At 43.3% G+C, this 18,200-nt stretch overlaps 1 protein-coding gene across 2 annotated transcripts in view; it reads left to right on the top strand.

Moving 5' to 3' along the window:
- COLEC11 (collectin subfamily member 11) overlaps positions 1-18,200 on the top strand; it is a 351,597-nt gene that overhangs the window by 208,534 nt on the left and 124,863 nt on the right. For both annotated transcript variants that reach the window (XM_078647866.1, XM_078647865.1), the window contains exons 4-5: positions 1,182-1,253; positions 12,647-12,700. In XM_078647866.1, the coding sequence (XP_078503992.1) occupies positions 1,182-1,253; positions 12,647-12,700 (126 nt within the window). The remainder of the gene's footprint in view (positions 1-1,181; positions 1,254-12,646; positions 12,701-18,200) is intronic.

Here is an 18,200-nt window from a genome sequence, read left to right as displayed (position 1 = left end):
ACTGTCCATGAGCAAACGTTGAGGACGTGCTTGAAGAGCAGCCCATCGCGAGGTGGCCTTCGTTGTCCAGCAGGAAGGGCCTATCATCAGATTTTCTGTCCAGCTACATTCCAAGTGCTAGAGTAAATATTTGCATATCATCGTTCTTTGACTAAGGAGCTAGAACTTAGACCACAGATGGCATTTTTGAACATGTAAGTTCAACATTGATGAGCAAAAAGTTTTGGAACCAGCCTCAGAGTGATCTGCAAATATGTAGGTTTCTTTCACGACAGAGAGTTTAAATTGAACTTCCTGTTGAGTATGTTATTTTATTGTGATGATGCCAATATTGTTTTATTTACTGTTTTTTTCAATCAGTTTAATTATAGTGTTTTGTAAATATCTAATTGTGTAGATATTTTTTCGAATTCCTGTTGTGGAGGTACTAGTTAAGTGTTTCGTGTAAAGTTTATTTCATGTTTAGAAATTAAGGAAATTGCTCAGTCAATCTGAATAGAAAAACTCCCATGCATATAGTTAATGTATTGAGAAAGGATATCAAGAGAAATAATATTGTTATTAATAAGTTTTACAGCAGTGTTTTGGAGTAGTGTTTTCGAGGAAGCTGAGCCACAACATGATTGCGTACTCATGGGTGGTATAAATGGACTGCGCAGGCCACCAGCACACAGGAGAAAATATTCTATGTGCGGGAGAATTTGGCAGCTGTGTGCATATGTAGAATAACTGGGGTTTGCATGCAGTGTATAGGGCTAAGATTGTCGCTTCAAAGTCCAACTACGTTGCCTTGTAAAGCAAATATTGGAGCCTTTTAAAAGCCCTCCGGAAAACCACTTCATCCAACTATGTACAGTTAGTCTAACTCAAAATTAAAACTATGCAGAAACCTATGCTGGGTGGTAGCGGTGAAATAACCCAAGCAACCCAGGATTTTAGGCTCCAGATTGCTTCCATCTGGGATTGAACTAACAGGGTCTCAAGCCATAAAAGTGTTGTGCAGGTTTATTAGCTTACCTTATGTTGGACACATATTGGGAAGGCCACGCTATATATAACACAGTTCCACATACGTTATGAACATACGTTGATCTAAAAATCCGCAATTGCATTACTAGTAAAACTAACTAAAACATTGAATCCATGTGTCACAGACAGTTTTTATTTTGTTTTGTTTATAGGAGAATTCGGTGACAAGGGACTGAAGGGTGGAATGGGTCGCCATGGAAAAATTGGCCCAATTGGTTCGAAAGGTATTTATGTTCATCCATTTCTGTCATGCACTATCGAGCAATGGGCTGATGGACTGCCCTGTGATGCTGCCAAAAAAATGAGTTTATAAAATTCTCATTTTTTGGTTCTCGCTCTTAAAAATATTTTTGTTTTGTTTGGGCCCAATTCACAAAAATGTTGTGCAAGTAAGTGGAAATAGCTCTTCACTGGTGACTTAGGGCCTGATTACGATAGCGGTGGAACCACCACCGGCAGGCAGTCGGTGGCGGTCCCACCAGCACATTGGATCTGACCACCACATTTTGATGCAGGTGGTCAGATCATGACTGGCGGGGGGAAAGACCTCCGCGGGATCGAGGATCCTGTCAGTGTGGATGTCGGACTCCTATTCCCTACAATGGGGCGGTGCCTGCTCAGGTACCGCCATAGGGATTAGGATGTCCCTTTCCGCCGGCCCTTTCATGGCAGTCAACCCGCCATGAAAAGGCAGGTGAAAAGTAACTTGTGGGCCCCCAGCAGGGCCCCATTCCCCTCTGGGCCTCCCCTATGGACCCTGGGGGTCACCTGTGGTGCACCCCTACATATCCTTGTACCATGTGACAGGCACCTCATGGTGCCTGCCACACAGTGCAGGGATAGGTCAGATGTGTATATTTTGTACTGCGGCTTGTGCTGCAGCCCTCAGCAAATGCCGCAATACAAAGTATACACATTGCGACCGCCATGAAGGCGGGCGCATTGTAAAGCGGGCAGCTGGACCACCAACTACTAGTCGGGCAGTACTGCTGTGGTGGTGGGCCTCAGCAAGGCCTACCAGTGCTAGGGGTTCTCCCTTCTCTGAACAGAGTCCTCAGACCATAGAATAGAATTTGGCACAGAAACTGGAATAGAAAATACAAGATTTATTAAACCTCATGAGGTGGAACTACATTCACACAGCACCCTTCGGTAATGTATGAAGTAGCACACTGAATGGAAGGAGCTTGGTCCTTTTATACCCACACTGGGGCTCAAATGAAGGCGGTACAAGTACAAAATGCTGGTTTTAGGTACATATAAGGTCGTACAGAAAATGCACAGTCAACAAGTGGGAGGGGCCAACAGTTGCTAATTCTGGTGAACACATCCTGACAGTTACAGACTAACAGCAGCTGCATGGACAGCTGCAAGCTAAACTGAGCATGTGCGAAGGTGGAAGATGCTAAATATAGTTCGTCTTTAGGCAGATTTCAAGAGCAGTTAACAGAAAGGTAGGACAGAGCACATGGCGAGCACATGGTAGCACATGGCAAACAAAATGGCTGACAGAAATACAAAATGTATTCCACAGAACGGACAAGATAGTCTCTAAATGCAATATGGCTTCTGCTAATGCTAACCTAATCGCTGCCAAATTACAACAGAGGACCCTTTTAGCATTAGCTGAAGACAGTCGTTCATCTGGGGTAATCTAGATATGCATCCTGTACATTGATGCTCATCATCTCAGTGATCTCTTTATTTAACATTTGTTGTGCTTTTATTTCTGCAATATTTCTTTTGGCAGGTGTACAAGCAGTGATGCATATGGAGCAAAGCATAGGACCACATTGTATACATACACAGCATGAATATAGTATCATCAATAGTATACATAAGATAGTCAGAAGCTTCCAGACCCAAGTGATGAAGAGTGTCCATATCCAGTTCGAGAATGTCCATGTACCAGTCTCTGGGTGAATTTCTGCAGCAATCTTATGCAGTTTAGAGATTGCATCATATACTGAAGGCGAGTGATCCGGAATGAAGACACAACAGCTGCTGCCAAGGATGCGACATGCACCACCTCGATCAGCCAGAATCACATCTAATACCATGCGATTCTGGAGTGCTACAATCCTCGCAACTTGCAGCTCCACTGTAATGTTCCCAAGTGCCTTAGCTGTTTGATTGGTGACAGCTTCCACAACACGAGTCAATCGCCTTATCTTTCTGCTATTCAATGCAGCACCCACAAAGAAGAACAATCCTAAGTTAAAATCGACATATCGTTGTAGAGCACTGTCAGTTTGATCCACTTCATCAATACTTATTGTCCTCTTATTTCTGTTATTGGAAATGTCATTGTACAATTTGAAGTCGAGGTGCTATGACGCGGGTGCCAAAAACACAGGGGGCAATAGAAAGGACACATAGCAGATCCCTGACCGCTCAAGAGGTAGTTGATAGTATCCCTTATTTCCACACACAAAATAAGTATTATGTGAAGACGTAAAACTGCTGTTATTAGCACCTTCAATGGTCAGAACTACTGTACACTCACTTCTTCCTACTGGAATTCTCCCAACACTACTAATACATAAATCTGCTTTAGCTCTAGTAACAGAAATCCCCAAAAGTCCATTGTTTTTAATATTTCTCATGTTCGTAAAGGCATATGGTGTCGAAATATAGTCAGGTTGATACTCTTCGCATTCCCATTTAGTCCCTTTAGCCTGAGGATAACCATCTGTATCCTGATAGCATACTTTATTCAGACGGAAGTTAATCCCACCTACTGAAGGCTTTCCGGAAGCAAACAAAAGTGCATACCAAGCTTGACATTATCATTATGGGAAAATGGCAGAGGAATAAAAGGTGTTCCTCCTTTCTTTTGATGTGCAGGTATCATCCCAAACACCCATCAGTTGGTGGTATTCGTGGCATTATGTGTATGATGCAACATTTGAATAAAAGTGTTGTTTAAGTAGGATTGTCGATGCTTCTGCTCATGGTACGGAAGCGTGAAGTAATGATGTTCCACTGGCGCTGTAGTAGTGGCAACAAAAAGCTGTCGAGCAGGAGCCACTTTCTCAACAAACCAGGTGATTATTGCCATAACCACCAGAGAAACAACAAACCCTACAGCACAAATGATTCTTTTGTTATGCATTTTAGCAACAGTGATATCTGATCTTTCTACAAACTTGTTGAAACAATCGTTGGAGCTCTTATCCCTGGGCAGCCATTGATTTCTTCACCACGGGCCAAGACGGGTGTCACTACACTACGCAGGACTGATCCCCCCCTTGCCACATCGGCGTTCCGTTTCACTAACCCAGGACGGTAGCTCATCCAGTCTTTTTCAGCACTGCAGATTCTTTACTCGGGCTCAAGTGGTATCGCGATGCTCCAGGAATCGTGTGGTCCGGGAAGACTTCCGCAGATTTGTCAGGTGAGATAGCTTGACCTTTCTCAGTCTCCAGAATATCTCGATGATCGGACAACACAGCAGGTTCCACCAAGGCAGGCGACACACGTTTGCAGTGTGTGCTATGGACCCAGTTCTTCTTGTTCGTCACTCGAACTGCTGTCCTTGTCGCAAGGAGCACTTGCTCTGGTCCTCGCCACCTCGGCTCCAAGCTGTTCGATCTGTCGAAGAACTTGACCATCATGTGGTCGCCAGGACGGACCTCACCTGTAGATCTGTCAGGAAGAGCTTCTCGAACCTGTTGCTGAATAGAGATCAAACTGTCGGTTAACTGTGCCAAATAATCATTCATCAGAACACATGGAACATCATGTATGGGGCGTGGCTTAGGAACTCCCCAAATGTTCATTGGTCTCCCAAAGACCACTTCATATGGGGTAAGGCCAGATCGTGAATGTGGCACCGATCTTATGGATAACAATGCCAAGGGTAGTGCATCTGGCCACTTCAAAGACGTGGAATCAAGTATTTTCGTCAACTTCAATTTCAAAGTAGCGTTGTACCTCTCCACTAATCCTGCTGATTGCGGGTGGAAGACTGCATGGAATTTCTGCTTGATCCCTAATCCTTTCAGGACATGCTCAATAACTTTCTCAATAAAATGAGGTCCGTTGTCACTCCACAAAAGTTTACAAACACCATATTTAGGGGAAAACTCGTTTAGAAGCACCTTCGCTGTGGTGAGAGCAGTATTATCCATTGTATGGTATGCCTCTATCCATTTACTGAAGGCACATACCACCACTAGGATGTATTTCAGATTATTGCAGCGTTCAAGTTGGATGTAATACATCTGCAAAACTTCAAAGGGTGCGGTTGGTGTAGCAAATCCTCCTGTAGGAGTCCGTGTCCCTTTACCAGGATTATACTGCCAACTGATCAAACAGGACTGTACTACTCTTTTAGCTTTGCTGGCAATTTCAGAATGCTCACACACTTGCTTAAGCAATTTAGTTATTGCTAGAGCTCCAACATGTGCCAGCCCATGTGCCATTTGAACCATAGGTTGTAAATAGGCTGCAGGCAATTTCCATTTATCCATGTCTTTGTTGCGCCAACAACCCTCATCGTCCAATACTCCTTCTTTAGACCATTGCTCAAGTTCTTTCACAGAGGCAGATCTCTGTATATCCAATACTTCCTCTCTAGCATCATGCCAATGCTCAGCTTGTGATTTCACTACGTACATAGATGTAGTGCTTTGCTGCATCGCAGTTTCACGGGCTACGCGCTCTGCAAGGGCATTGCCTTGTCCTATTTTGTCAATGATTTTCTTGTGTGCGCTACACTTCAATATAGCAGTTCTCTTTGGGTATGTAAGTGCAGTCAAGAGATTATGTACTAATTCTCCGTGCATTATCTGCATCCCGTGGGATGTAAGAAAGCCTCTTTCCTTCCAGAGTAGGCCAAAATCATGAACCTCTCCAAAAGCATAGCGGCTATCCGTGTAGATGTTCACACACAAGTCAGTGCTAAATTCACCCGCTCGTGTCAAAGTCATTTGTTCAGCTGCTTGAGACGACTTCTGTGGTATGCGAGCTGTTTCCACTACTGTCTCAAGTGTGGTGATTGGATATGCAGCTGAGGTCATGCCATCTGGTAACATCAACCCACAGTTCCCCATCTACATCTGAAAGGGGCGTATCTTGCAAATCGACGCAACCCTTTGTCTGTTCCTCAATAAGGAATATACAATCATGAGGTACTTTTGATTGAAATTCATTCACAGGATATGGCAACAAAGTAGCTGGATTGAGTGTCGCATACCACTTCAAGGTAATATGAGGTGCTAACAGTGTCAATTCATATCCTGTCAGGAGAGCACTAGTTAAGTGTTGTGTCTTAGTCTGATTCAAAAGGGCATCTACTGCATGGGGTACTAGCACCAACAGTTTGTGTGACAAAACTATCCCTTCACTCTGACGTATGGACACAGCTGCCGCTGCAACTGAACAGAAGCACCCAGGCAATGCACAAGCAACAGGATAAAGAACTGTAGAAAAATATGCACAGGGGCGCTGCTTATCACCGTGTGTCTGTACTAAAACTGACAATGCACACCCATCTTTCTCGTGTACACAGAGTGTAAAAGCCTTCGTGTAATCTGGTGTGCCTAACACTGGTGCAGAGCAAAGAGCTTGTCTTAACTGACGAAAAGCATTTTGGCATTCATCTGTCCATGGAAGGGGGATCAAAGTGTTTTTAGTCAAAAGTGCTAGCAGGGGTTTAACAATGTGTGAAAAACCCAATATCCATTGCCTACCAAACAAAGTCAAACCAATTAATGCACGGACACCTTTCTGTGTGGAAGGTACTGGTGTGTCTAAAATTGCTTGAATGCGATCTGGTGTCAGTGCACGGCCCTCCTTAGACAGAAGGTGACCTAAGTAGGTTACCTTCGGTCTACAATATTGCAATTTCTTCTGTGATACTTTATGGTTGTGTGTAGCAAGAAAAGAAAGTAAAGACAAAGTACATTCTTTGCAATGCTCAGGCGTATTGGCTGCCAACAAGATGTCGTCGACATATTGTATGAGAGCCACTCCTTTAGGTAAGACGAAAGAATCAAGTTGTCTCTTCAGTGCTTGGCTATAGATACTAGTTCTCTCAGTGTACCCTTGAGGAACTCTACAAAATCTGTATGATCGATTATTCAAAGTGAAACCGAACAAATATCGGCTATCAGGATGAATAGGAATCGAGAAGAAAGCATTCTTCAAATCAATAACAGAAAATGTAGTTGCTGTTGGAGGGACCATGGTAAGCAATGTCGTTATGTCAGAAACCACAGGGTACAATCTTGTTAACTTCTCTCAAATCAATGATAAATCTGTAAATCCTAGTGTCAGAGTCTTTTTCAAAATGGAACTTCTTCCACAACCCCCACTTTAATGAAATCATGTACAATGCGTGTGAGTGCTTCTTCTCCTTCTCGAGAAATTTTATACTGAGGCAGTCTTGGCAATGAAGCACCCTCCTTGACACTAATATGCACTGGCGGAATAACCATTTGCCCTACATCGGTGTCTCAAGTAGCCCACAAAGTACTAGGGAGTGAAGCTAATGCAATGTCCTCTTTAACAATACAGGATCTCTCAATCACAGGGTAGTTGTCATTCAAAATAACCCGTACTCCTTCCGGAGAACATCGTATCGTAGCCCTGAAATATTTGAGCATATCAAGACCCACAATATTATCTGGTGTGTTTGGAGAGAGCAAAAACGGACATGGAGCAGTAAACTTATCAACATGGAATGCAAGTGGTTGTGACAGTGGGCTAAGGGAAGGTGTTCCATCGAAACGTATCGATGTAATAGTTAAGCCAGACAGGGGAGCCCTAGGAACCAAGTGTTTAGACAAGGCGCTACGAGTATCTCCTATATCAACCAGAAACTGATCAGTAGAACCCAAAACATGTGCTGTAACATAGGGACCTCTTTGATCTACTGATCTACTGGAACTTCAACTGATACCTTACCCCATCCTAGGTAATCCTATGAATAAGCAGAATCTTGAAAATCAGATGGCACATAGTCGGACATTTGATATTGGTTCCGTCTATCAAAAGTGTTAAACCCATCCTGTCCACGTGTATTAGCATCAAACCTAGCACGATCATTCGTGCTTCCTCTAGGCCCTGGATATACTGAATGATTTCTCAGTTGTCCCCGACCACGTGGACTCTGCTGAGCACGCAGTACTGGAAAATCAGAAAGCCAATGTCCAAATTTCTTGCAGTACGCACCCTGGTCAACAGACAAATTCGAACGAGTATAGGAAGGAAAAGACGAACCATAAGATCCACACCCACCTCCATCATTACCTCTAGAAGGCGGACCATAAGCCTGTGCCAACATAACCTTTGTTTTCAACTCTATAGTCTTTTTATCCTCATTACCCTTCGCTTCTAATTCCTGGCGTTCATAATACTGAGCTATAGTCAAAAGAGAATCCGGAGAAGAGGTAGTCCATGAACTTTCACTGGCCTTTAGGCGACTAGCTATTCCTGGCAAAAGGTTTGCGACATATTTATCGACGAACAGATGTCTACCGGTGTCATCTGTCAATGACTGGCCACTAAAATCGTGGAATGCCTCTTCAAAGCGTGTGAAGAAGTCAGAAACTGATTCATCTGCTTTTTGCTTGCAAGACGCTAACACTGTCCAATCTATCTTTTTAGGGGGAATAATTGTCTTTAACTTAACTATTATAGCTTCCGGAAGATTTAAAATTAACTAACATGGTTTCTGTGCAGGTTCTCTGTCTTCATCTAACTGCTCTAAATCTTTCCATAATGCTCCAAATGTCGCACGGTCATCAACTTTACGCACAGTTCTCCACATATCAGGCAGTAATATTAGTCCAAAAACAGATCAATATCAGGCAAAGTCATAGCACAAGAGCTAACAGCACCCTCAACTTCATCATAAAAGGCTGTTGGATTATTTCACGGATCAGGTAATGCAGTTTTAAGGGCCATGACATCTGCTCTATTCCAAGGAATGTAAACCCAATTATAAATAAAATAACCCTTTGCATCCGTAGAAGTCTTCTCATCACTTGTACCCGTTCCTTTAGGAGGAACATATAAAGGCGCAGCTTCCCGCATGGGTTTCACATTAATTACAACATTCTTATCTGTTTCAGGAGTAGAAGTTCATGCCATGCTGATTTGGGATGTTTGTGCAGCTGCTTCTGCTGCCTTTTTCTCCTCTCGCAAACGGGCTGCTTCAACACGCAGTTTAACCAAGCGTCTGATCGTGTCAGCCACCTGGGAGAAGACAAAAAGACCTTCACGTAGTTGTTTACAATCATTTGCTACATCATCGGGCTCCATTTCTACCGAATATTTCCTGAACCGTTCAATAACCTCATCCGACTCATAAGGAGCAGAAGGAAGAGTATACGGAGGTGGACAACAATCTAATAAGAGAGAATCATCTTGGGGTGTATTAAGAATAGGATAAAGAGGTCTACGAACAGCATATTGGCCATTTACCTGTAAACGACGCTTCCCATCCTCCCTCTCTTTAATTTCTTTAATTTCCCTATTTTTCATTTCCAATGCTTTCGCATGAATACTCTTACGTTGTTCTTTTACAATCAAGGCTTGCTCACGCTTCATTCGCCCACGCACTTCTTTCTCCCACATTCGCACACAGTCAAACATATCTTGCCTAGCCTTTCGCTTAAACATTCGCTGTTCCACATACTGAATCTTTCGTAAATCAAATGACCCATGCATGGGCCAACGCAACTCAGGATCCTTACGAGTGTATTTATTCCATAAAGTGCTGTACATTATTGAAGAAATACCATACTTAATATACATGTCCCTATTAGGCGTCCCCTCCGGGGGGGGCGGTTGTGCTTCATCGAGTCTCAAACTAGTACCTCTACAAAAGCAACACATCCTACGAAGTGTGCTAGAAACAGGCATGCCAAAAATAGTGCAAAATATGCAGTATTATAATCAAAGTAGCGCTTAAGGTACTTTCCGTACGTTGCGCCGTTCAAACAATTCAAATAGGGAAACATCTCCTCATTACCTGCCTACATAAACTGCAATTCATATATACCTTACAAACAAATACTAATATTGGCCAATCCTTCAAATCAAAAGCCACAGTAAGTGTTACTAAACTACCTTACCAATCTAAGGCATCAAAAACCAACAGCAAGTGCCGCAGAACGACTCTTACCAATCAAATGGTGTCCAGGTTCCAACTGCCAAGTTCTCAAATTGACCAAATGGTCACTACACAGCGAATCAACAGAAGAGATCTCAGTCGAGGACTGGCACCACCTGGATGGTCAGATCAGAAAGAAACGAAAAACGCCGTGGTTGCCAAGACTTGGGTCTCCTCAGGCAGCGATCGCGTCCAAAGCGAGATTCCAATCCTTCGTCTCGACCACTCCTTCGGGCATCCGAGTCGCCGATGAGCCCCACGTTGGAAGCGCCAATTTGTAGTGGTGGGCCTCAGCAAGGCCTACCAATGCTAGGGGTTCTCCCTTCTCTGCACAGAGTCCTCAGACCATAGAATAGAAGTTGGAACAGAAACTGGAACAGCAAATACAAGATTTATTAAACCTCATGAGGTGGAACTACATTCACACAGCACCCTTCGGTAATGTATGAAGTAACACACTGAATGGAAGGAGCTTGGTCCTTTTATACCCACACAGGGGCTCAAATGAAGGCGGTACAAGTACAAAATGCTAGTTTTAGGTACATATAAGGTCAAACAGATGTTGCACAGTCAAAAAGTGGGAGGAGCCAACAGTTGCTAATTCTGGTGAATACATCCTGACAGTTACAGACTAACAGCAGCTGCATGGACAGCTGCAAGCTCAACTGAACATGTGCGAAGGTGGAACATGCTAAATATAGTTCGTCTCTAGGCAGATTTCAAGAGCAGTTAACAGAAAGGTAGGACAGAGCACATGGTAGCACATGGCAAACAAAATGGCTGATAGAAATACAAAATGGATTCCACAGAACGGACAAGATAGTCTCTAAATGCAGGATGGCTTCTGCTAATGCTAACCTAATCGCTGCCAAATTACAACACTGCTTCCACCGCGGTGCCGGTCGGACTTAAGTCCGACAGGCATCATAATCAGGCCCTATATGATGATCAAATTTGCAAGAGTGAAAAAGTCATGCTCTTGGCAGTGAAGCCCTTGGAAATGGCCCACATTTCACACTGAGCTGTAATGGGGCCAGACATCCGATTCCTTTTTTTCTTCGAGTCTGTGATATGAACATTCTGCAGTGTGTTCATCGAACAATGTTTTTTGAAGAAAATGTGAGATCTGGAGAGGGCTCGCTGGTGATGTGGTCTAGTGGCTAAAATACTTACCATGGAGCTTGTGGCTTGGGATTGAAATCCTTTCTCAGCACATCACCAAAAATATATGATTCTGAACAAATCACTTTATCAGCTTGTGCTTTAAAATGCAAATGTGCTTAAATATGTAAATGTTACTGTAAAGTGTGTTGTCTAGTACGGTGTCAGTTACAGGTTACTGGACCTCCCTATTACTTCCTGCATTTTGATTAGAGAAAAAATAGACGGTTTAATAGAGTTCTCCAACAGTGTTTAATCAGTATTCCTCACAACGCTTTCACTAACAATAGCAAAGTATACTAAATGGTGTGCAAAACAGGCACACACCCTGCCAACCAGTTGTATAATCCAGATATAAAGACAAAACCCTTTTGATTGTAAATAAATCTAAAAAAGACAGCCACTCCACATCCCATTAATCAAAACTATGTAAGGCCAATCTTGTATGACGTAAAATTACTCTTTATTCTGTACTTTAAAAAAAATTACTTCAATACAGTTTCGGACTACATAGGCCTTGTCAGAGAGATATAGCTTGAGTCTTATGTCACACTGAGCAGTGGACCCCATGTTGGGGCATAGTGATAGAAGGAATGCTTACAGGTAACTCAGTGAACAAAGAAAAACAGAAAATAACTAACCAGACGAATAAGTCACTAGTTGTGGAGGTTCTCCCTATAAATTTATTCTATGAGAGGAGGGGGCATAGTTACTGACTGGGCATATTTTTTAAGTAATAATAGGTTCACTGCTTAGGAAAGGCAAATCCTGTCTTTTGGACGAGGCACACCTCACATGGTAAGGTAGTTTATGATGAAGGCATCCAACTGTGCTTGTCTGTTTGATAATGCTCATTAAAATGTTCCAGGTCAAATAAAGATTACTGTTTTTTAACTAGTTACAGTAATCAGGCTTGACAGTGCCTGTACTACCCGTGACAAGATCGTGCGTCATAATAATGTATTTATTTATCTATATTTTTTGTTCCCGACGACAGATCCAATTAGTGCAGTGGAATCCAGGGCATATCAAAAACGATTGCTTTAACTGTTCTTATGCATGCAAATGCAATACTTATGCTCCATCAGTGAGCATTGAGTACCTTGGGTCCTGTGTCAATCTTGGTTCTCTTACACTAAAATAATCTTATTCTCTTAGATAGAAATTACGATTTGTAATTGTCTAACGTTTAGCTGCCCTACCTTTACTGATATATTTGGTTGTGTTTGGTCTTTGCTTAGTAGAATAGTTTGAGAATTCCTCACAGAAACCTTGCAAGAATAGTGTATTCTCTGTGCATACCTGCATTAATTTGCAATGTTTCTTGTCTAGGTGAAAAAGGCGATGGTGGTGATATGGGACCTCCTGGACCCAATGGAGACCCAGGTAAATGCATTAACATACTGCAAAAATTGAAGGGTAATGGCAATAAATACATTGGCAATTTTGAAGTTCTGCACTTCACATGTGGTGCAGAGAAAAATGTGCTTCATTTTGTGAGGTTCAAAAGGCCAATCTTAATTCTTATGTATTTTTTTTTTACAACGTATTTGAATGAATTTGTACCTTACAAACCAGGAGGATCTGGACATAATGAGACATATGTTTCCATTTTAGAATACAGCAATGATACCAATTTTCCCACTTACTATTGTTGCCATATGTACATACAAGAACAAATAAAATAACAAAACTGTATAAAACTTTTTTGCATCCTTACATTTGTTCCGTGCCTTGTCCCTCCCAATATCTCCTTTACATGATTAGTAGTATTCTGTTCTAGCACATATGACTTTATGTCATCTTCTAATCGTTGGTTAATGTTATGTGTGGTTCTTTGCCATATTTTGGTATGCTTCTGTGGGCATCCGCAGGTTATGAAAACTGGAAGGTCCAGACCCTTATTGAAGTCCATGCCTCTTTTCCAGGCGCCAAGGTGAGGTGGAGTGTCGGTTTTCCATTGTCTAGCGATATTGCGTTTGGCGAGTGTGAGGCCAAGAAATAGTAAGTGTTGTTTATATGTCGTTCTCCTTATAACCTCTGCACAGTGTAATAGTATGAGTTTGGGTGATCTAGGGAGATCCCATACCAACATCTCCGCCAGGCAATCTATAACGCCTTGCCAGAAGCGATCTAGGGCTCTGCAGGACCAGATCGTATGTATGAGCATAACCTTGTCTTGCTGACACCGTAGGCACTGTGAGGATGCAATCACCACCATATTCCATAATCTATGTCTGCTATAGTATACCCTGGGGAGATACCTGAATTGTGTGAGTCTTAGGCAGGCTGAGATCGCAGCACCTCTTGGTGACTCGAGTGCTTCTGTTCAATCATCATCATCAATTGTGCCTAAGTCAGTTGTCCATGTCGCCCTGAGAGTATCTAGGGTGTTGTCGTTGTTCGTGATCAAGGATTGATAGAATTTCGAGATTTTTTGTTCCCCCAGATCGCCCTCAAGAGTCTACCCTCCAGCAGACTGAATCCTGGTAGATTAGTTAAATCTTGGATGTAGGGATGTAGTGCTTGTCTTAAATGTTGATATTTACAGAAATTTATTGTAGGGCATAGAGAATTCCTTTTGGAGGTCATGGAATGATTTGAGGAGGTGAACCTTCATTACGTCACTCAAGGATGAGATCCAGATTCGGTCCCAGTTTGTGAATCCCTGGAGGTCTGCCACCTGGGGGAGTGGCCGCTTTTGCCATATTGGGGTTTCTCTGGTGATGCAGACTCACCAACCCATCCGGCAGAGAGTCTGTTGCCAGACAAGGTCCACTACCCTCATTGGAGGGGCAAGGTCTTTTGGATCTGATCTGTTGTAGAGGAATGTGTAAAGGAAGGGGTCTCCCATGATCCACTGTTCCCATCTATACGCCGGGTCATTTCTGGGCCACACCACCATTCATTCAGGATTTGCAGATAAGCTGCCGCATGGTATGATTGTATATCAGTGGCTGTGATGTCTCTGCAGTATGTGGATTGGAAGCAGGTACTAAGAGCTACCCGAGCGGTACTGCCTCCCCATAAATACAGACCCAGTATCGTGTTAATTTGTAAGAACCATGCCAATGCAATTGGATATGGGTGGGATTGCAGTTGGTGTTGTAAATGGGGTAGGGAGACCACCTTAAAGAAAGCTGGTCTTCCGTAAAGTGATAGGGGGGAGACTGGACCAGGACCTCACCTCAGCTTTAAAACTATCTGTTAATGCTCCTAAGTTTTGTGTCTATGAAACAGATTTGACATCAGATACAAATACTCCTAGGCATTTTAGGCCACTGATTATTATTTAAGTTCTTCTGCTCACTATCCGCTCCCCAGGGTTCCTCTCAGCGCCCAAACTGATTTCCGCTTGTTCATATGTAGGCCGGATGTGTCTCAAAGATGCGCATAATTAAGAGGGTTCTTGGGCTGTATCTATGAGGGTCGATGAAGAAAAAGACAACATCATCAGTATATAGAGCTATGTGGTTTGAAATCTCTGGTGTCCACTCAAAAACCCGCACCAATGCATCACGTCTCACCCATGTGGCCAGAGATTCTGTGGCAAGAGCAAATAAGAGTGGGCATCCCTGTCTAGTGGGTCGCCCTATCGAGAATTGGGTGGACACTGAACCTGCCACCCTTATGGAAGCTGTAAGGGCTGTGTATAATAATCACACATAAGCTATAAACCTGGGGCTCAAATTCAAGTGTTTTAGCAATATAAACATATATTAGCAATATAAACATATACGTCCAACTGACTGAGTCGAATTCTTTGTCGATATCTGTGAGAAGCAAAGCCCCAAGTCGGCCTAAGCGATCAACCACGGCGATCGCGTTGTGAGCTCAACGTATGTTGTGTTGTGTTGCTCTTGGAGGCATAAACCCAGCCTGATCTGAATGTATCAGATCAGTCAGGTGAGGTATCAATCTATTTGCTAGCACTTTTGCCAGTAGTTTAGCTTCTAGATTTAGAAATGAGATTGGCCGGTAGGAGGAGCATAGTTCAAGTGGGCGCCCAGGCTTCAGGAAGACTACAATTTCTGCGTGTCTCCAATCAGGAGGTATGCATTTATCTTTCAGGGCAGTACAGATGGTAGCCAGATATTGGGCCCCACTATAGGCATGAATGATTTGAAGAATTCACAAGGAAACCCATTGTGCTCTGGTGTTTTCCCTGGTGTCATGTCAGAAATGGCCATGGTTAATTCATCTTGTGTAATAGGGGCCTCCATTGACTCGCACGCTACGGCAGACAATGCCCTAAGTGGTATATCTCAGAAAAATTCTTCTATCTAGAATTCTGTTAGGACTTAGTGTTTAGTATCCAAGGTTTGATAACATTCGGCAAAGTACTGGGCTACTTCTGCCGGATCTGTGAGTATCCTATCCTTGTGTGATTTGATCGTGGGTGTCTGAATCAGTTTTAAAGTGTATTGGCACAGTCTGTGTAAGAGTTTCCCTGCTTTTTTCCCCCTGTGGTATATCCTGCTTTGTGTGGCTTGAAATGTGCATTTAGCATCATTCATCAGTTCCCTTTGGCATTGTTGTTGCAGTATGCCTAGTTGCCTACGGGTGCTGCCTCCGCCCCCCTCTCTCTACAGCGCCTCTCCAATTCTATATTTTGTGTGTCTAATTGTGTCAGTGTCTGTTTTTTGGTGCCTCAATGCTAATCCATGTATTGTTGGTTTCATTGCTTCCCAAAGGACTGTGGTGGACGAAGCCGTCTTTTCATTGAATGAGAAGTAATCTAGTAAGGTTTTGGGTATGTGAGTTTTGTAAAGTGGATTATGCATGTGCTAGGGCAAGAGTCGCCAACTGAGAGGGGATCATTTGGGGCCGATTAATAAGTGTAGTTTCACAGGGGAGTGGTCAGACAGGCCTCTATTCATGATCTCTGCTTCGGGTGACCTGTGGGCATGTTCGCTAGTGATGAAAATATTGTCTAGTGTAGAGAATGAGCTGTGGACGGCTGAGAAGTTTGTTTACCCTGCAGTCACAGGATGTAGGACCCTCCATGCGCCTGTCCAATCCCCGCATCTCCATCCTGGGGCCTAGACAGGATTCTCTTAGTGTTCCCTGTGGGGCGGTGTGTCTCCACCTTTTGTGTTCTGGATGGATCACGTCATTCCAGTCTCCCCCAATGAATGCAAGGTTTCCCGGTATTTATCCCCAGATATCTATGATGTGGTCGATAAATGTTTGAGTTAGGGGCAGGGGCATATATGCTACCCAGCCCTATATATTTTCCGCCCACCATGCCCTGTATAAAAATGTATCTGCCCTATGTGTCAGTCTATGTGCGAGTATGTGAGAAGGGGATTCTCCGGTGAATCAGTATAGTGACTCCTCCGGATCCTCTTGCAAAACCTGAGTGGAATATGTGCATAAAACCAAAGCGGGTCAGGAATGGTGTCCTGGCCCCATGAGTTGAGTCTCTTGTAGGAGCAGGATGTCTGCTTCCATGCGTTTTGCGTGTTTAAGGGCAGCCCCACGCTTAACTTTATCTAATGGGCCGTGGACGTTCCATGTTACTATATTAAGCATTCCGAATAGAGCTTGTCCACTGTGAGTTGTCATCGGGACATGTAGTGTATATGGTCAGGGGTGTATCTGGTGAGGGAACCACTAGATCGAAGCATGGATATGCCATGGTAACAATTATATAAAACAGAGTCCTGGACAAGATCTTCTTCCTCAACTTTACCCCACCCACCCCCACCCCAATACCTCATAAAACTTTGAAGTGCCTGTCTAGGAGGGAATACCACACTCATTCCAACGGGGGAGGAGAGCAGAATTTGTTCAATGGATTCTCAAACTTCCCATCCAAGGTAAATATCCTGAGAAGTACTATATGCTCCGCTCGGGTGTTGTAGCCCACTTTGGTGCTGGCATAATGAGTATCGTCTCTAATATGATGGTGGTGTGTCCTGTGTTGCTAAAGTTATGTTGCTTTTACATATTCTATGTTCAGCTGACAAGGATCTCAGTTTATTTGCCACCACATGATCTGGAGTGCCTGGATGATCTCGAACTATATCTTTGCTTGTCTTTCTTGGCATTCTGACTGTGCTGTGGGTTTCCAGATGATGAATCGGAATCTCGGGCGGAAACGTTTGTGGCTTCACAGGGCGAACCCTTCTGTCTTCTGGAATACCTCTTCTGGGGCCCGATGTAGGTAATTTCGATTTACCTACTCTTAAATACCGAATCATACCGATTCGGTATTTAAGAGTAGGTAAATATGAAGTAGGCAGATGTAGGTACATTTTCTTTTTAAATTACCGAATCTGTATGATTCGGTATTTACCGATTCGGTAAATACCGAATCAGTATTTGCCATTGATTCCTATGGGCCTTGAAGCCCATAGGAATCAATGGCAAATACCGATTCGGTAATTACCGAATCGGTAAATACCGAATCCTGCCAGGGGGAACGGGGTGTCACTTTGACACCCTGTAGCACCCCAATGTCAGGCTTGTGTGCCATGTGGCACACATACATGCCCTAAGGGCATGTCTGTGTGTCACATGGCATAGGTGTACATGCACAGATGTGCATGTACACCTGAATTCATTATTTACCATGCAATAGTATTACATGGTAAATAACGAATTCTGAGGGGCCTGTGGCACTGTTTAAAGCGCCACCTACATCTGCATTTACAGATTCGGTATTTTTACAGAGTCTGTATTTACCAATTCGGTAATTTTACCGATTCGGTAAATACAGATTTGGTAAAAATACCGAATCTGTAAATACATGCCCCCTACATTGGAAAAGGCATTTACCGGTCGGTAACGGCCGAATTCGGCCGTTACTGACCGTAAATTCCTACCTACATCGGGCCCCTGGTGTGTCAAAGAACATAGTGCAATTTTGTAGCTGACTCTC

Source organism: Lissotriton helveticus, chromosome 6, assembly GCF_964261635.1.
Source record: "Lissotriton helveticus chromosome 6, aLisHel1.1, whole genome shotgun sequence".
Classification (NCBI taxonomy): Eukaryota; Metazoa; Chordata; class Amphibia; order Caudata; family Salamandridae; genus Lissotriton; species Lissotriton helveticus.
Note: the sequence above shows the minus strand (reverse complement) of the source record. Positions and strands in the feature narration are given on the sequence as shown.